The sequence below is a fragment of the Myotis yumanensis genome, unplaced genomic scaffold (assembly GCF_028538775.1).
Source record: "Myotis yumanensis isolate MYYU_CA2020_CCGP unplaced genomic scaffold, mMyoYum1.0.hap1 SCAF_6, whole genome shotgun sequence".
In the NCBI taxonomy this organism is placed as follows: Eukaryota; Metazoa; Chordata; class Mammalia; order Chiroptera; family Vespertilionidae; genus Myotis; species Myotis yumanensis.
This window is the reverse complement of record NW_027223757.1, coordinates 52,186,987-52,207,210: the sequence shown is the minus strand read 5'-3', so window position 1 is coordinate 52,207,210 and position 20,224 is coordinate 52,186,987. Positions and strand designations below refer to the sequence as shown.

Below are 20,224 nucleotides of genomic sequence, written 5' to 3'. Positions count from 1 at the left end.
CATTATTCATATAATGAGAATTTTAAAGAGCAATTAAGTCCTTTTGCTTAAAAACTGATGTTTTCATAGTCTTACAACCTGAAAATATAAACTAGAAAAAAATATCAGGTCAAGGTATCCCAGCCCTCCCTCCATTCAAGGCTTCTGAGGCTATAAGTAGGCTCAAATCTGAGAGTTTATTAAGGGGCTGTGACTCTGTTTTTGTTATTTGAGTTAGATGTTTGTTCATTTGACCTAGAACTTTTATGCTCATACAGATCACAAAAGAATTTAGCAGGCTTTCTATTTCATTTCTGAGAACACTATGTGTAACAAACGAAAGCCATAGATCTGTGTGCGTTCGACTATCCTGATTGCTCCTGTGACTCTGCTGTCCGTTGTGGCAAACTCTGGCCACTGAGTGCCACCGCGTGGCCCCTGCCACTCAGGATCCAATTGCTGCCACTGCATTCAGGCTTTCCATTTGGGTCACTGCAGTTCCCACTACAGCGTGTGGCCTACAGAGAAGAGCAATCACAGAGCTCTTCAAGGAGCTCCACTCACCAATTTACTGCTCAAAGTATTGGACCTTCCCAATATGGGTGAGTAGGTTTCACATGACAAACCCACTCTATGGTACTTTGCTATAGTAGCTCCCGCAGACTAGTACAGCATCCTATATGCTGGTTCAAATGGTGAAATTTCCCAAACTAGGCAGATGGATGTTCAGATGATGTACCCTGGAAATCTGCTAGAATCTAGCAGCTAGATCATTTAAGGTGGTCTTGGTTATAAGGAAGAAGCCCTTGGTAAAGATATCTGTGAAGCATTTGATTGAAATTGTTTCATAAAAAAGTAATGTTTTAAAAATAAAATTTAATATTATAGTTAACAATTAACTATTTTTTTATATCTCTTTAAGTTTATTTACCCAAGTGTCAAAAAACTTTTTTTGATGAGCTTTTATTAGGGAAAATTGCCTTAGGATTTGTGCAAGTATGTTTTGTGTATGGTTTTTGTTAATCCTTACCTGAGGCTGTTTTTTCCATTTATATTTAGAGAGTGGAAGGGAGAGAAACAATGATGTGAGAGAGACATATCAATTGGTTGCCTCCCACATATGTCCCTACTGGGCTGAGGATCGAATCTGCAACCCAGGTACCTGCCCTTGACCGGGAATCAAACCCAAGGCCCTTTGGTGCATGGGCCAACACTCTAATCACTGAGCAACATAGGTCAGGGCTGGGGTTTTTTCCAGATGGGAATAAAGTATATAGCCCTTCCTGTATATGAAAAATACAATATTATTTATTATAAATGATTAGTCAAATTAACTTGGAATGAAAATTACATTATTATGTATAGCATTCACTTTATTAAAGTGAGTTTCAAACAAATGCTGTTTGGATAAGTTTGATGGGGGTTGATCCTATTGATATATATTAGTAACTATTTGTTTAAAATGATACATCAAATTAGAACCCTCTCCTTTGTCATATGCCCTGACATTAGTGGCCATTGTTTTCTGGTTTGGAGAAAATGCTGGTATTCATTGAGTCTGAATGCAGATGTCCAGTGATGTCTTCCCATTTACTTTGCTTTTTGGTGTTCTTTTTCTCTTCCGAAACCATGTGAGTGTTTCTCATCCTAATAAGTTACAGGTAGTCCCAAACTATGCATTTTCTTCAAGTGTTTATACGGGAAAAAATCAGTCTATTCCCAAGTTCCTCAGTAAAGATATTCCCAAGGAAGGACTTTGAACTAGGACATGCTCCATGGTAGAGATACATGAAGCAGTAATTATAAGACAGGAAACACTTAAACACTAGTTATCGCTACCACAAAACTGACAAAATGCCATGCATGCCCCTTATCCTCAAAGTATCCCAACCAGGGAAATACCTACCAAAATCAAAGCAATTGCACCATCAAAAGAGCTTTTCTGGTGAAGAGGTGAAACTTCATGATCCACAAGATGTAAATGCAAACAGGAATATCATTATTGCCTTGTAGTGAAATAAACATGAGGCAATACACTAAAAATAGGTAGTAGGCTATAAACGGAAGCATGAATTTTGGTCAAAGTGGGGACTTGTAGGTGCATGTATGTTTCATACAAATGAACTTTAGATGTAGTCCAAGTGCACCTCGTCCAAAGAATGTAACATAAAGGAAATCATTCCTGTGAATAAGCGTTTAGGGTCTAAAAGAGGTTGAACTACAGTGTGTCCACAAGCCTGTCAGTGTATTTCCAGGAGATTCCAGTCCAGTAACAACTGTCTTCAGTTGCTGTGGGTATTGTATTTATGCAGCACCTAGAATCATTCTGTGTGTACAATAGATGGTTCATAAGTGCAAATTAAACCAGGAAGTCTCTTGTCAAGGTAGTTTTGGACAAGGGTGGGTACTGGGAACTTTTTTTTTCATAACCTTTTTTTTTTTTTTTTTTTTATAATAATTTTTATTTCTTAAAGTATTACAAAGAGTGTTACATATGTCTCCTTTTTCCCCCCCATGACATTCCCTCGGCCCCTACCCCCCGCCCCCCCCCGTCCCGTGTCTTGTGTCCATTGGTTAATCTTATATGCATGCATATAGGTCCTTCAGTTGGTCTCTTAATCCCCCCCGCAACCCTCCCCAGGCTCCCCATTGTAGTTTAACATTCTGTTCAATGTTGCTCTGCTTCTGTATCTACACCTGTTCATCAGTCCATACTGGTCCCCTTTATTTGTCCCAGCCTCACTGGAGCAGTCTCAACCTCACCAGGGCCGTCTGAGCCTCACCAGGGCCGTTTCAACCTCACCGGGGTCGTCCCTACCTCACGGGGGCCGTTTCAACCTCACCGGGGTTGTCCCTACCACGCCGGGGCCGTTTCGACCTGACTGGGGTCGTCCCTACCTCACGGGGGCCGTTTCAACCTGACCGGGGTTGTCCCTACCACGCCGGGGCCGTTTCGACCTGACTGGGGTCGTCCCTACCTCACGGGGGCTGTTTCAACCTCACCGGGGTCGTCCCTACCTCACGGGGGCCGTTTCAACCTGACCGGGGTTGTCCCTACCACGCCGGGGCCGTTTCGACCTGACTGGGGTCGTCCCTACCTCACGGGGGCCGTTTCAACCTCACCGGGGTTGTCCCTACCACACCGGGGCTGTTTCAACCTGACTGGAGTTGTCCCTACCACACCGGGGCCGTTTCAACCTGACTGGGGTCGTCCCTACCTCACGGGGGCCGTTTCAACCTGACCGGGGTTGTCCCTACCACGCCGGGGCCGTTTCGACCTGACTGGGGTCGTCCCTACCTCGCGGGGGCTGTTTCAACCTCACTGGGGTCGTCCCTACCTCACGGGGGGCCGTTTCAACCTGACTGGGGTCGTCCCTACCTCTTTTCATCATACAGATATTTCTGTAGCACACACAAAAGAATGAAATTTACAGAGTTACAGGCATCTATGAGAAAATTGACCAGTATATTAAGTTGAATAAGATGTACGCTGCTGGAAAGATGATCCTGGAGTATTTATCGATGGCGTGGGTGTCGATCCTCATGCTCACGTAGCTGTTCCTCCGACTTTTCCTCTGTGGGGAGCTCCTTTCGGAGGCCAGCGTGAGCTGCACCATCATCCTGTCTGGCTTCCCGCCATTCTCTGGCGTGTAGTTGCCCAGGTCATTCACCTCCACGTCGCTATAGCTGCTATCCAGCCTGACAGCGCGCGGCTGAGGTAGTCCACAGGTGCAGGGAAGCTGCGAACACAGCAAACACACATTGGGATGTGAGCTCAGCTTCCTCTCTCAGAAGCCCTTCTTAGGAGAAACTGCATAGTGGAGAGGGTGGCCTTTTTCTAGTTTCTTTTATTCCCAGTTGGGGTGGGAGGTGGGAAAATAATGGTGGTGGCACAGTAAACATTCTAAAATAGCAGGTTATTTGTTTAAAGTCTACAAATCAACTCTTAGGAAACTTCATGTCATACCAGAGACCAAGAAGAATGTTCATGGCCAGAGAACCGCCCTATTCTCCACCAGACCATTAACTGCTAGCAGCCGGGATACAAATGTTTACAGATAACACTCCTCAGAGACAGAGAGGAGCGGGAGGAGGAATTTGAAAAGCGTGGCATCGTGGCAATAGTTTGCTACTATATAGTTAGAGTTTTCTGTAAGAGATAACCACTGAGCTGCAGGCAGGAGGAAGAAAGAAAAATCAGGTGGAAGGGAAAATAACCTGGAAAATGATGTGAGTTGTTTGAGATCACGTATGAAGAGAGATTCCTTAGAATAGCATATGTGCTTCTCTGGAAGCTTCTTTAATTACACCTCTGCGCCATTAAATAATTTGTCCCACCATGCTAAATTGTCCTTTATTTTCATCACTATGAACACCACCAAAATTAAAGGGACCAACGTCTTAGTTAACTTGGCTTAGCAGCTCCTGGTATATGGTAGGTGCTAAGTTAAGTGTTTGAATGAATGAGGGATGTAGCCCAGAGTGAATTGCACACTGCTTCAGCATGGTAGCTTCCAACCCCATCAAGCAGGTGGAAGGCGTGTCAGCCCCATTGTACAGAGGACGTCTGACCTGCCCAAGGTCCAAGGTCCAGAGCTAGACCAAGCTACATGCCTGAGCAGACACTTCAGCTCATGGGAAAGTCACCTTCTCCCGCAGTTTCCGCTCCTTCCGCTCCTGCACGGTGGTCAGGTAGTTGACGGCCGCGTACTCCAGCACCGAGAGGAACACGAACACAAAGCTGACCCAGAGGTAGATGTCCACGGCCTTGATGTAGGAGACGCGGGGCATGGAGGCGTTCACGCCCGTGATGATGGTGGACATGGTCAGCACCGTGGTGATACCTGCAAACAGAGTGAGAAATAAGCACCTGCTTGTCTTCCATCCAGCATACCAGAGGGCTTCACACCTCTGTTCTTTGTCCCTCCTGATCCTTCGGCCTCGAATGTCTACATCCCTGCCCCTCTGTCTAACAAACACTTACTCGTCCTTCAAGATTGAGCCTTTATGAAGCTCTCCAGTTCCTCCTCCCCTCATATCACCCTTCCACACTTTGTAACCTGCTTACTCATCGTAGCACCTGCATCCCCTTCTCCTGTTGCTAAGAACCCCAGACATTTTGGCAGCAAGACATTTATTTCCATTCAATTGTTAAAAGAAAAATTACATAAATGTTTCTTGTAACTACTTCTCTAAAGAAGGAAACAAGTACTTGGGTTTATTTGACTATTTGTGTCCTTGTTGCTGTGGTCTCCTCTTGTAGTTCCAGGCCTGTATCATCAACTATCAGGACACCTCTGGCAGACAACGCCTCCCCCCCACCCCCCACCATCCACTGGACCTGCCTGCCTAGTCAGCAATGTCCATTTTATCAAAGATGATGATGGCAACCTCATTTAAAGGAGACAGGTATTTGAAATTAGAATGTATATATATTTTTTCGCACAGTAACTGTTTAAGCAACAGAACAACTGTTAAAGGACAGGGCATCTGTCAGTGGAAATTTGCTCGGGATTTCAAATTAAGCTCAGAACATTTGCTCCCAAACACTAAATCACAGGGGATTGGGGTCATCTTAAGGGCTAGCTCCAACCCAGTTTCACTAAAACCTGGTGGGTCACCCTCTCCCTTGAAGCCACTGAACTATGTGAGCAATAATAGTGTGTGATTGAGTAGATGCAATATTTATTTATTTATTATTTTAAATAATTTTATTGATTTTTAGAGGGAGAAGAAGGGAGAGGGAGAGAGAGAGAGAGAAACATCAAGGTGAGAGACAACAATTGTTGCCTCCTGCACGCCTCCTACCAGGGATCAAGCCCACAACCCGGGCATGTGCCCTGACCAGAAATGGAACCAGCAACCTTTTGGTGCATGGACTACACCCAACCAGCTGAACCACACTGGTTAGAGCTAGCCAGTGCAATATTTAAAATGGGGAAGAGAGTTGGTGGCAAATTGCTATAAATAGAATGTTCATAGAATAGGGGTTCTCAGACTTGAGTACGCATAAGAATTAGTGGGAGAACTTGTTCAAAATGCAGGTTCCTGGTCCTCTCTCTGGATTCTCATTCTGTACATATAGATGATATGCAGGATTCTTCTTTTTTAAAATTTCCCTTGGAGATTCTGTCACAAAGATTCCTTGGGTCACTTTTGAGAAAACCTGTTATAGACTGTGATCTTTTGCAAGTGGGCAGAGAGAGCACCCACAGACCGAGATCACCCATCCCAAAACGAGGCTCAGACAGGACTGAAGCTGGAACATTTGCATGGCACCGGGGGGAGGGGACCTGAAAACAATTTTTCTACCTGGATTTTTAATAATGGTACTTTACCTGTGAATAAAGAACTTGCAGTGTGTCCAAGTTTTAACGCCAAGTAGTGGTTAACTAGTAGGACCACTTTGGAATGAAGGGTTTTATCTGGAAGGCATTATTTGTATTTTCAGATGCTTGGAATGTGCACTTGAAATATTCCTTACCTAAGGGGACTCTGGCAGGCACAGCTCTGCGGTCGATCCAGAAGGACACCCAGGACAGCATGACCATCAGGGTGGCAGGGAAATAAGTTTGGAGCAAGAAAAAGAAGATGTGGCGACGCAACGTGAAGTTAATGTACAGACGGTTGTACCAGCCTGGGGGACACAAGGAAGAAAATACAGCTCACACCACAGCTATTCAGCTCCTTCATAAATCAAATTTTATTCAGGGAATCATCAATGTCTTAGACACTCCACTGGAGCCTGGCCATACCTTTACAAAGTGGAGGTGAGAAAAACCATGGAATGGAGTGATTATATGTTACCCATACCACACGGATGATTCCATCTCAAGAAATCTTTGACCCCTGTTCTATACACAAAGGGAACCCCTTGAGAAGGTCATTTAGGGCTCTTGTTACTCACACGATGGACAGGACTCAACAGCATCACCATCACCTAAGAGCTTAGAAATGTAGACTCTCGATCCCCACCCCAGATCTACTGAATCAGAATTTTCTCTCTTTTTAAAAAAAAAAAAAATATTTTATTGATTTTTTACAGAGAGGAAGGGAGAGGGATAGAAAGTTAGAAACATCAATGAGAGAGAAACATCGATCAGTTGCCTCCTGCACACTCCCCACTGGGGATGTGCCCGCAACCAAGGTACATGCCCTTGACCAGAATCGAACCCGGGACCCTTGAGTCCGCAGGCTGATGCTCTATCCACTGAGCCAAACCGGTTAGGGCAGAATTTTCTCTTAATAACACTCCCCATGTGATTCACACACACATTAAAGTTGGAGAGGCACGGATTTAAACAACCCTGTTTGGATGGTTTTATGGAGGAAAATGTGTTTTAGGTTAGAACATCAAGCTAAACACAGCATCGCGTTTAGGAACAGAGTGAACAATCACAGGTCTAGTCACGCTTCAGTTTGGGCTTTGTGGTCTTTACAAGGGAAAAATATGCATGGAGGAGTTGAGAGGAATGGAGAACAATGAAAGGAAAAAGCAAGATAAGCTCAAGATGACAAGGACTGGAAATAAAATGGGGACTTTGCAACATTAATTGGAAAACTTGGCATCCAATTGGCAAGTTTAATGCAATGTTTATAATTATAACAGTTCCCGAAAGTGACTGAATGTTTTGTGTCCACCCCCCCCCCCCCACTCCCCCAATGGAAATCCATATGTTGAAACCTAATGCCCAATGTGATGGTATGGTAAGGAGGGACCTTTGGGAGGTGATGAGGTTACGAAGGTGGAGCCCTCATGAATGGGATTAGTGCCCTTACACAAGAGACCACAGAGAGTCTGTGAGGACACAACGAGAAGGGGGCTGTCCATGAGAAGGGGGCTGTCATCAGACACCGAATCTGCCAGCACTTTGATCTTGGACTTCCCAGGTCCCAGAAACGTGAGAAACAATTTCTGTTATTTAGGAGCCAGCCACCCAATCTGTGGTATTTGTTAGAGCGGCCCAAACAGGCTAAGACAAAAGGGAATCTCACAATGCTAAAGGTTCAATGGATGGGGAGCCCCTGAAGAACCAAGATTCATGGGTGATATGTAAAGACGATAAGATGTGTTAGATTGCCATAATACGTTGGAAGTAAAAGGTTGCCCTATGTTTACATCAGAAAGACTTAAAAGGTTGCACTTCCCTCTGTAGTCAATCATGCTATGTGTTAGCAATGGAAACTGCATAAATATCCTAGCAAAGTCATCCTGAAAGGTGATTCGTCAAGAAAGAGGCAAGGGCTGGAAAGAGGGGACCTCAGCTGTTAACTTCAGATTCCAGAGGGAAGACCACAGAGCATACCCTCAGGCAACAGGAGGTGGCAAGCCTGCCCAGAACCTTGGTTCAAAAAACAAATTGCCCACAGGGAAATGACCAGTAGTTCTTGCACTGAGGCTCACAAGAAGGTCATAGAAGGAGCTGTGCAAGCAGCACAGTAAGAGAAGACCCCTTAAGACTGGAGCCCCGTAGAGGGCCTGGCTGAAGCAGAGAGAATGTGAATGGAAAATGACAGACCTGAAATTGGACTGCTTCTTGCCTGCAGAGAACAGGGGGTTTGGTAATCATATCAGGGTGAGCTGCCTGATGCTGAACGGTCATTACTGATGTTTTCTAGGTTCTCACTTCTGATGCTTTGTTGACGTCAAAAAATCACCTCCACCCAATGCTCACCACCCCCTGACCTGATTTAGCTTTCCCTTCTTTGGTGTCTAATTCGAGTGGCACAGGTTCTACTCACTTGGCAGCCAGTTCGAACCCCCCCTTTTTTTTTTTTAAATATATTTTATTGATTTTCCACAGAGAGGAAGGGAGAGAGACAGAGAGCCAGAAACATCGATGAGAGAGAAACATTGATCAGCTGCCTCCTGCACACCCCCCACGGGGGATGCGCCCGCAACCCAGGTACATGCCCCCGACGGGAATCGAACCCGGGACCCTTCAGTCCGCAGGCCGACGCTCTATCCACCGAGCCAAACCGGTTTCGGCATCGAACCCTTTTTTTAAATAGAGGATGGCCCAACCCAGTCAGGCTAGCGCTCGCCAGACCCTCAGCCCTCCCTACGCCCACCTGTGCTGCTGTAGAAGGCCAGCTTAGTGGTGGTGTGGAATTCTTGAATGAGGAACTGGGAGAGTGAGATCCGCTCATCTGTCTTTAATGAGTCATTGCCTTTTTTCCAGTACAGCATCAGGTCATCTTCTGTATAAGCATCTGAAAAGATGGGAGCGAGCATGCGGCATGTGGCGGTGGGAAGACACGCCTGTCTGTGCAGGTGTGTGGCATAGAGCTCCTAATTCCTGCAAAAGGGTTCACCCCGCAATTCAGCCTGCCATCTATTCAATTAAACCAAATGAAATCGCTGTTTCTGTAGATCACAAGTGGTTAAATAATGGCAGAATTGCATATGGTTTTCAGCCTTCAAAACCAGGGCAATTTCTTCTTTCCAAGTGTAGGGGTGCATCATTGGTGGCAAATGCTTTTACCACTCTCAGTGATAAGGAAAAGACCCAGAAAGAGACGGGAGCAGAACACATCCCTGTTCTGTAGGCCTCCTGCTGCTCCTGTCAGAACTACTTAGGAGCTGTATGCTAACGTCTGGCACAAGGCTACTCACAGCTTTCAATTTCAAGCGAGCAGGTTTGTGTGTCCAGGGGAAATCGGCTGAAGTCCATATTGCACATGGCGGTCACTGTAACCCTGAAAACAAGAAGAAACATCGGGTTCTCAGATGATGCAAACTACAAGTGCACAATGCAAAACGCAAAAACAAACAGAAACGGCCTCCTTCTTATAATTCCTAAGCAATGCATCAGGATTTAGATGGAGCAGTTTATGAGTGATACCCTCCTTAGCATACTCTTAAGTGTTTAAGTTTAACCCCGGTGTCGGTGTGAGGCAAACAGAATGCTTCTGCTAACTCCTATCATGTTCATGCATTTTAAAGAAGCAATGGTCTCAGTCAATATAACTGTGATATAAAAGTAACCATAAGACCGTACATATGCAGGCATACCTCATTTTATTGTACTTTACTTTATTGTGATTCACAGATGTGTCTTTTTACAAACTGAAGGCAAGACCCCCCAGCAGCAAAAAGATTATGACTCGCTTTATTGCAGTGGTCTAGAATTGAACCTGCAATATCTCCGAGGTATGCCTGTATTGTTCCTCTGGTTTGAGATAAATTCAAAGTTCTTCTGTTCTTTTATTGATCATATTGATATCAATATGTTGATATTCAATATGTTGATATTGATTATATTGATATTATATTTGTGTACTATGTTTCAGAAGTAATATTAATGAACCCTTAATGCCAGTTGCCAAATGCAGCACTTTTTTTTACAGTGTTCATATTTTTATATTGATAATAATGTCTACTAATGAATATAGATGTTTTTAGTGCATAAGCCCATGGAGACTATATAAAGAAAAACACTGAGAGATCTTAGTGTACCAACATGCAAGCATCTAATGGTTTTGTTCTATAATTATACAGGAAAACAGGCTTCTGAATCAAAGAATAAACAAGTAGATCATCAGTCATAGAAGAAAGCTCTCCCATCTTATGGCAGGACATGACTAATATGGCTGGTATTCAACATACTATTTTTTCTTCAATAACAGAAAATTGGCTACATAGAAGTAGAAAAACAGACACGGGTTAGATTACACCACAGACTGTGCTTGTTCAGTGTGTGGGTTGCAAGTGGAGAAGCATCAAGTCAGGATGCACCCACCCACATTCCGGTCCTCATACTCTTAACTCTTCCCAACAACTCCCTGGCACCCAATAGAAATGCTCTTAATAGAAATGTATTCTGTTAATTAATCAATGAAAAGATGAAGTTGGAAGATGTATAATAGAACATATTTTAGGAGTTAACCTTTTGCTGACAGAGTTTACAATATCCAGCTACTCTATGTTTGTCCCCAAATAAATCTCAAAATGGTAGTGTTTAGAAACTTAGGCCTCTTTTTTCCCCCCCTTTTAAATCAAACAAACTCATGATTTTATTTGCAATAAAAGCATCAAATCATCTGTTTTTAAGTACAAGGAGGCTCACTAACAACTTTGATTCTGAACACACAGGTCTTCCCTACTCTTGTGCCCTCTGTTCTGCCTCATGTTCTCACATCCAATGATGTGTTGAATCAGACATCTACCGGCTCATGAGAGCCGATAGCTGCATTTTCAGAAGGTTTGCAAGCTGGTTGTTAAACATAGCCATTATTAAAAATAAATTATATATATTTAAAATTAAATAAGTTAAGCACTAAAAATAAACGTAATAAATATTCAAAACTCATCACTTCTGAATTATTTTCTATTATCTATACTCCGGAAGTTACCTACATCTACTATACTGTATTTATATGATGGAAGTACTATCTAAAGATGAGCTACCACCCATTTCTTCCCAACACTGCATTCAGTGACATCAGATAGCTTGAAATCAGCCAGGATGGGCATATCTACACTACAGAAACTGGCAAATTCTGCAATCAGGGCTTGATTTATTGCTTTGCTGACTGTTTAGACTTAAGAAAGCATCTAAAGAAAGCAGATTAAACCTAACAGTGTATTATGGCTATCACCATTACATGCAAAAAAAGGGGGTTTAAGGGGACCAGAGAGCTGAAGGAGGGGAGTCATTGAAAAGAATGCATTATTTATTTCTCTGACTCCCACTAGAAAAATAAAACTTTTATTATAGTAAAGGTTTTCCATTGAAATGTAACAGACAGGGTAAAACAGTGATTCCCAAAGTGGGCGCTACTGCCCCCTGGTGGGCGCTGCATCGATCCAGGGGGGGCGGTGATGGCCACAGGTGCATTTGTTTTAACTTTTTTTGTATTACCTTTCTATTCTGAGTTCAATAAATAGTTTCATAATTTCAAACTTCAATGTTTCTAATTTACACCTTTCTTTACTATATTTTACGAAAAAGGTAGAAACATTAATACATATATCTTTCTGTTTAATTGCTATTAAAATTTTAAAAAAATTAATTTCCAGGGGGCGCTGAGTAATATTTTTTCTAGAAAGGGGGCGGTAGGCCAAATAAGTTTGGGAACCACTGGGGTAGAACATAAGTCATAACTATCAGCTTGAGGAATTTCCCCAAGTGTATTTTCAAGACTGAGTAATTCTTAATTCATGTGTAAGAGTCCATTTTTCTTGATGTTGAAAAGTTGACAGCTCCTGAAGAGTTAAAGGCCAGTTATTCAAGGCCAAAAAGCAAAGTACCTGTTGTAGAACCAGTGACTTTCTTGGTTAAGACAAACTGCTTGCCTTTCTTCCCAAGCTGGAGGTATAAAAAACACACCAACTCCGCAGGCAAAAGGGCCCAGAGGGAGGACGGAGCCGGGCCTCACCTGAGGCTGTAGAGCACCGTCCCGTCGGGCTGGACCCGCAGCATGACGTTCTCCGTGGTGGTGTCGTGGATGAAGGAGCGCTTGGAGTGCACAAAAAACATGTCGGGGACCCAGATCTTCTTCACCAGCCGCCCGTCAAACGTCATGCTGAGGTTGTTGGTGCTGGGGAAGGACAGCCTCTCGTCCTTCCAATAGTGCCTCAGGTAGAGGGTCATGGTGAAGTCCTGGGGCAGAGGGCAGAGAGGGGAACCCCACACACTGAACCCACTGGTTGTCAGCAAGGCATTCTCTACCCCTGTGGAGCCATCACCTGGCTGGGAGTGAAACTGAGCTGCCAGCACTGTGCCCCGCTCCTGCCAGAGGCTCCCGGGCACACACACAGGGCAAGCAGCAGACTGAATGCCTCTGGAAGCAGCTCTCAACCGGAGAGTGGGGTTGGGGGCTCAGGGGGATGGATAAGTGCCCCAGCCCCCTGGACACTCAGTTGGGACAACCCTGAAGTGTGCTCCGTGCTGACTCCCAGAGTACCCCAATGGGACGGCGTTTCACCCCCCAATAGTAAGCGATTTGATGGCACTGTCCTTTTCGCTCCATTCCCTTCCCTGTCTCACCTTCCCACTCTCTGCTCATGTTTCCTGGAATCACCTCCCAAATAAACGCCTTGTGCTAAAATGCTGTCTCAGGTCTGCTTCTTGGGGGACCCAAACTAAGATAAGGCCCTCAAAAGTTCTGTAAGTCAAGAAGTTCTAGACTGTTCCTTTTTTTAAATCTAAACCCAAAGGTGACAGAAAGGGACACTCTGCTTCTGCATTTCCACAGCCAGACAGAATCCGCAGCAGTGGGAGCTGCCTGGCCACTTGGCAGCGGCAGCCTTGGGCCCTGCTGTTTATGTTCGAGAGCCTTTGCCCAGAGAACACTTCCTGATGCCAGGAGCAGGGCCCAGGAGGACGAAGATCAACTCTGTCCTCTGGCTCTGCTTCATACCACTTGGGTGGCTTTCGGTAAGTGTCTTACTGTCCCTGAGCCATCTGTGCCATGAGTGTGGGAATGCCCACCGCCAGGGCAGAGCTCTGGCCAGCACCGGCCCTGCGTGGATTCCCTTGGCCGGAAAGAGAAGCACGTACCATATCGACTTCTGAGATGCTGTCCAAGCTTTCCACCTGCACATCCACGCCAACAGGAATGGCCGGACCTGCGGACAGGGAATGGCAAGAGCATTTAGTCTTTTAACTTAAACTTTTACTATGAAAAATTTAGGCATAAGGAGCATTCCCCCTGGAACCTCAGTGCATGTCAGATTTCAAGGTCTGGTGTTCCCACATGCCACGCTAAAGTAAAACCAGAGATCAAAGAATGGAATCATGGGCTGGCTCCCTGGAATATTCCAGCAAAAGTCTAAAAATATATATTGGTCTTAATCATCCAGGTGATTCTGAAACAAGGATGTCAATATACCACATCCCTGGTTGGTTACACATGCTCCTGTAAAGCTACAATGAAGACCGAGATCAAAGCTGATCAGAACCAGGTCTGGCCTGAGGAATTACTCCTTAGCATGAGGTCATCCACTTTATTTTTTATATCTTCCTCCTGATTCTGCACCCTCTTTCATCGTGGAAGCCAATGCCTCTGTCAGGCCGTGGGAAAGGCATTGCTTTGTAAATAGGCACCCAGAACCTAAGTCATACTCAGATGATTTGCCAAGCCCACAGATCTGCATCTTGGCCCAGTGATGGAGTAGCTTGGGGGCGGGGGGAGAGGGGAAGATGACACACCAGGTCTCCTTGAAACCATTAGATTTTTATTTTATTTTTTTGCATTTCTAGGTCATGCAAACTTAATATTCATAAAGGGTGAAAAAATAAAATGTTCTAAAGGGAGTGGGTTGCTGCCCCTTTTCCTCCCTGTTTTCAGGCACGTGGGGCAGGCACAGAACACACTTGGATCATCATGTGAAAAGGTGGGTTTAAATCCAACAGCAGCAGATTATGGACTGAATAGCGACTCCCTTCTAGAACTTGTTTATTCTTTGGGTGAAAGTGCTGGAAAACATAAAAGGCATGAGAATGATTTCTAAAATAAGTATTTTTTTCTAGGAAAAACACCCCATAAGGATGAAATCCTATTTGACACTAAAGGGGCTGAAATCCAGCAGCTGCAGGCTAAGCTTCAAAGAGCTTTGGCATCCCTCTACGCTAAATGATTATTTTTCTCAAGCTATTTTCATTTAATTAAACCCAGCAGTCCACCCTCTGCCCTCAGATATGTACCCAGGGTTCTGTCTGCCAGCTCCCAGATGAGAACAAATTTAGCCCAAGGTTGTTATTCAGAGCATTTCCAGAGGCAGCTTTGGGCTGCAGCTGTCCTGTCTCCCCATGCCCTTCCCACAGTCAGCTGCTGGCTTCTCCAACCCTGAGCCATCCTTGCCAGGAGCAGTGGCCTGAGGACAGTTTGGCCTGGCCACAGACCAGCAGGCACCTCCTGAGAGTGTGTTCAGCAGAGCCTGGGTGGGGCCTGGCAGGGCCGGGCAGAGCCAGACAGGACAGATGCTCAGAAGATGCTGGGGGCTCAGTGCCTTGTCCACCAAGCACGGCCGAGGCAGACCTGATAAAGGGAGAGCAGCGCTGGGTGGTCCCTTGGCTTGACTTTTGCCCAAAGACAGTCTGATGGACCCAAAGAAAGAAGACGATTCCCAAGAGCGCACGTCTCATACCTCCGAAGCCAGGCCTCATGCTGAAGTCATGGTCATCTATCCGCAGAAGCTGCTCTGACTTTGTCAGTGGCGATTTGGTGATGTCAGGGCTTCGTTTCAGAACTGGGCTGCCAAGGGGAAAACAGGTTGATCACATATTCTAATTAAGCCGGATAAAAAACCATTTGCATTCGGTCTTGATCTTGACAGGTTTGATGGGATATGTTAATTCTTCTTTTAAGCTACTGGGTGTTCTCTCTTCCTTGCACCAGCTTTCTGGATAAATGAACTGAAAGTCCAAGACAGTGATTTAGAAACATGACTGAAGAGCTTTAAAACACCAACGTCCAGGACCCTCCTCAGAGCTTCTGGGTGGCCTGGGAATGGGGCCTGATAGCTAACCCGGCTAAATAATTTATCCAAGAGCACGCAAGGAGTAGGTGGCAGACAGATTTTGAATACAACTGAATTTCAACGCTTATGTTAAATCATCAAGTCCTCACACAAGTGTAAAGGGGTAAAAGTTTTATTCCCCTTTTATAGTAATAAAATTGAGATTCAACATGTTAAATCAATTGTCCAACATTCCCCTGTTTGTGCATGTGTTCACCTTGCTTCCCATGTTATTTGTATAAATCATGAAAAGAAGCCTGGATACAAATGACCACCAACTTGTGAGCTTAGAATCTGGGTGAAATTAAGTGAGCCCTTGAAAAGTTTAGGTTACATAACATGAAAACTTAACCTGGCTGGTGGAGGGTCCTCAAGTTGAGTCCATCATTCTGGAAAGCAGTTCTGCCAAATAAGTCTGGAGATTTCAATGTTCAGGCCATTTGACCCTTTACTTCCAGGAGGTCATCCTAATTCAATAATTGTGTATGTAGACAAACATTCTTTTGTACAAAGATATTCTTACAATAACAAAGGAAGCAACTAAATGTCTATAAAATAGAGGAAACTGCTTGAACGGTAGTATGTTGTGCCTTATTATGCATATTATGGGTTATATGCAACCATTCAAATGGACTTTACATAAGTAAACATGCTGACAAAGTCATATTAAATACAATAAGGTTACAAAACTATGTACACAGAATAATCCCACACTAGTCAATATACAATATATACTTAGGTAAGAAAATACTGGGAGGAAAATGTACAAAAATGTTAAGGTTATTTCTGGGTTTGGGGATTATGGATGATTTCTGTGTGTTTTTAAAACTCTTTTCTCATTTAACAAAATTTAAATAATTGTCATGTATGTCTTTTATAATTAAAAAAAATGAAAGTTCTTGTAAGCAATTTTTTTTTAAAGAAAATCTGTTTTGCTCTCCAGGACTTCTCTTTAATATTGGTGTTTATCAATAAGCCGCCACTCTAACTCCAGCTTAGGAGAGAGGCGGAGAAGTTTTTGATGACAATAATAGGGTTTGTTGCTGCTGTTGCTTTTAATCCTCATGAGCACAGTTGATTCAAATAATCTCTGTGGCTGCAACAGCTCCACAAATTCCACTGTTTGCTCAAGCAGCTTCTGACTCTGACAGAAACAGGGCTTATGGCTTATGTACAGCCATCTCTCTCCGTGCCCGGGACTCGCCATGACTACTGGCTGGTTCAGCTCCCGGTTTGTGATGTTGCTAAAGCAGCTGTAACCGGTGCTGTGAGCCACAGCCGGCTGTTCAGGAGCCACGTGTGCAGCGCTCTCTCAAACCCTGGATCGGGGCACTGAGGAGCCAGACACCCAGCCCCCGCCAGCCCCAAACACCAGAAAGCTGGACTTCCTTTATATTAATTTCTTTTCCAACCTCTATTCATATCTACATCCACAGATAAAGACAGCTGAAGTTCAGTTTGGACCAAAGCCTGGGAAGGAACCAAGAGTCAAGCATGTCCTTACTGCCTCTATTTCCTCTTCAGTGAAGAGAGCGCTGGGTGAGGTTTTCTCCAAAAGTCCTGATTGATCGATGGGTGGGTACGCACGGGTGCAGGTCGGCACCTACATACCAGCGCTGTCATCAGAGCTGCCCAAGTGACTCTGGGGGAGGAAGCAGCAGCCTGGTCTGTCTAAGCTCCCTCCTCTCGGGCTGGTACGGCCAGGGTGGCACGTACCATGCTGGCAACGAGCAAGCCAGCCGGTCTGCAGGCAGCTCCGTCCCTCACCCTCCCCATTTACCAGGAGAGGACAAGCTAATGATCCTTCTAGCCATTACTGTTCAAAGCAACCTGCTTTGTTTCCTTTTAAATGATTTTTAAATGGCCCCGCAAATCCAGCAGAAATAATTAGAACTAATAGGATCATTCTCACTAATTTGAGGCCCCAATGGTTGAGAATTTGTAGATTTGTTCCAACTTAGAATGCAGATATCAAATAATTTGCCTTTAATTTTTTTTTATAAATGTGCCTATACTGTATTCGTTTTTCCAGAATTTATCTCTCACCTGGGACAATTCATAAGAGATTTAAGAATATGCAATGATAGCGATGTATCTGATCTGGCATCATTTAAAAATAAAACATAATTCTCACTTCCTAAGAGGAGGGAAGCAGGAGAACAAAGGGAAAAGGAAGGAAAAGGCATCCGCAGATAGCACCATAGGCTGGGAAAGGTTCCAGGACAACATCGTAAGCCTTTTCCCTACGCCCTCCACCCCTAAATGTCCACTCACCTGCCTTTCTTAGACATCTCCTGGCCTTCTCCTCCTCGCCAGTGCACTCTGCTTTCAGTGGCACAAACCCATCCCCACCACAAAAGGAAGACGCCAGCTTTCATATTCTGGACAGCCAAATCCAAGCAGTTCTCTCAAGAAACAGCAAAAAGGAGAAGACCGTTATTTTTCTCTCTTAAGACATTATTGGTCTGTTCATTATTAGAAGGATATTTGCTCATGCAAAAAAAACAAAACACAACAAACATACTAACCCACAGCATGTAATCTGGAGAGCAGGAGAGAGCAACTTCCACTAAACCTATAAATCCTCCTACGTCAGATGTCAGGGATTTTCTGAACTGAAGTAGAAGTCCTGTTTCCCAGTGGAACAATTATTTTGACTGGTCTAAATTACTTCATCGTCAGATGTGGTAAATATGTTTGTAAACGTCTGTATTTTCTGGTCCAATGAAGAAGCAAATAAAAATGAACCAACGCCATTTCCAAACTGAGAAATGTCAGAGGTGCGGAACTGCTCCTATGCCACATGAATGTGCTCCTTTCTGCATCTATTTTAAGCTTCCAGCAATTATCATTTGCTTTAGCTGGATTTGGACAGCTCCCTGCCACCACTCTTTCTGCGGTTGAATCTGTGGAACCAGGGCTGGTACTGGGCACAATCAAACCATGAATGCTTATTCAATCATCTGGTGATTCTCTGAACAATCCCTCAAATATTTGGGCAAAAATCCTTGGGAGTTGGGCACCTTGGTCTCCTTCCTGTGAGGCAACCCTTATGTCTTGTTTTGCAAGCTCTTTCCAACACACTAGGTTTTTAAAAATGTCTTTTTTTATTTAAATGAATTAGAGGTTATAAATATGAATGAGCAATGAAGCGTCAGTATGAAAAAAAACACATATATATAATCCTCCACCCTCAAAAAAGAGAATGAAGAAAGGCAACACTAAGGATTTCTACTTTTAAAAAATATCATAGCTTGCTATTTTAGATTACTTGAATTTATCCCTCTCTCAGGCTGGAAATGAGCGTACTTATGAAGTACAAGGTACTTTCAGCAGGGTCATGGACATCTTAGATGGCTTTGAACTTTTCTTTTTGCAGTGTTTTGGACATTTTTGACTTGCTGTACTGCACTCTCTTTTGGAGATAATCCCTCTAAATTACAGATCCGTCTAGGAGTAGGAACAAATAAATATTTATAAAGTGCTGTGTCAATGAAACACTAATATCACAGAAGTAATATGCAACAGTATCCTCAATAAATGACCCATGGAAAACTAAAGGGAGTCCATCAATGCAAAATACAGAGGCTTGACTCAAGCTGGCTTAACCAAAAATGTGTTACCTCACAAACCAAGAAGTCCAGGCCACGGGTTTTTTTTTGACTTAGTGGTGTCATCAACAAGCCATCCTTTCATGTGTCTTTTTTCCTCTGGCCATCTTACTTGCACCTGCAATATTGCTGCCAGAGCAATGAGTCTCCTTGCTCGTATCCAGTGTGAAAGCCAGAGGGCAAACCTCTTCCCGGAACGTGGAGGATAAGCCCTTCCCTTCAGTCTGACTGGGCCGAGGAAGGTCATTAAGTCCACCCCTGGACCAGTAAACTTTATCAGAGAAACATGTGCTGGATCGGCTTAGACAAGCGATTTTCAACCAGAGTCACAAGTTTTGTTTTTTGTTTTTAATTTATTGTCTAAAGTTTTACATATGTCTCCTTTTTTCCCGCTTGCCCCCCCCACCCCCACCCATTCCCACCCCGGGCAAGCCCCCACCGCCCCAGTGTCTGTGTCCATTGGTTATGCTAATATGCATGCATGCAAGTCCTTTGGTTGCTCTCTAAACGCTCCCCCTGCCCGCCCCCCCTCGACTCCCCTGCCATTTGTCTCTGGATCTATTCTTGTTCATCAATTATGTTGATCATTATATCCCACATATGAGTGAGATCATGTGATACTTATCTTTCTCCCACTGGCTTATTTCGCTTAGCATAATGCTCTCCAGTTCCATCCATGCTGTTGCAAATGGTAAAAGTTCCTTCTTTTTTATAGCGGCGTAGTATTGTTATGAGTTGGCTCAACGAGATAGACCACCGACTCAGAATTTAAATTTGAAAGCCTTTTTATTAAGCTGGCCAGCTGACCACAGCCCGTACCTTCCCCCTCTGGGAAGCCTTGCGGCGTGTGGCAGAGACCAAGGGTGCAGTATGATCCTTTATAGCAAAACAGTGTTAAAAGAATACAAAGCATTTCATTAGAAGTTCACAAAAAGTTCATGAGAATGGAGGGGAGGTAAACAGAGTCACACCTGGCTGGAGCGTATCATAACACATTGTTTTTCTAAGACAATCTAGCAATTTTTCTTCCATGCTCTCTGACCCTGACACAATCCTTCTACACAACCCCCCTCCATACGTCAGTCCCTCCTCCCAGCACATACACAATCCTCATATCCTGGCAACACAATTCTTCCTCATACATCCCCCTCTCTCCGAGCACATTCAA

At 44.2% G+C, this 20,224-nt stretch overlaps 1 protein-coding gene across 1 annotated transcript; it reads right to left on the bottom strand.

The window, feature by feature from the left end:
• Positions 1-3,402: 3,402 nt before the first annotated feature.
• Positions 3,403-17,839, bottom strand: GABRR1 (gamma-aminobutyric acid type A receptor subunit rho1). The gene is made up of 9 exons (XM_070419310.1): positions 17,720-17,839; positions 15,074-15,180; positions 13,485-13,552; positions 12,361-12,584; positions 9,596-9,678; positions 9,052-9,192; positions 6,464-6,616; positions 4,627-4,823; positions 3,403-3,719 (listed from the first exon to the last, which is right to left on the bottom strand). The coding sequence occupies exons 1-9, from the start codon at positions 17,821-17,823 to the stop codon at positions 3,426-3,428; spliced, it is 1,371 nt and encodes a 456-aa protein (XP_070275411.1). The 5' UTR covers positions 17,824-17,839; the 3' UTR covers positions 3,403-3,425.
• Between the last annotated feature and the right edge of the window lie 2,385 nt (positions 17,840-20,224).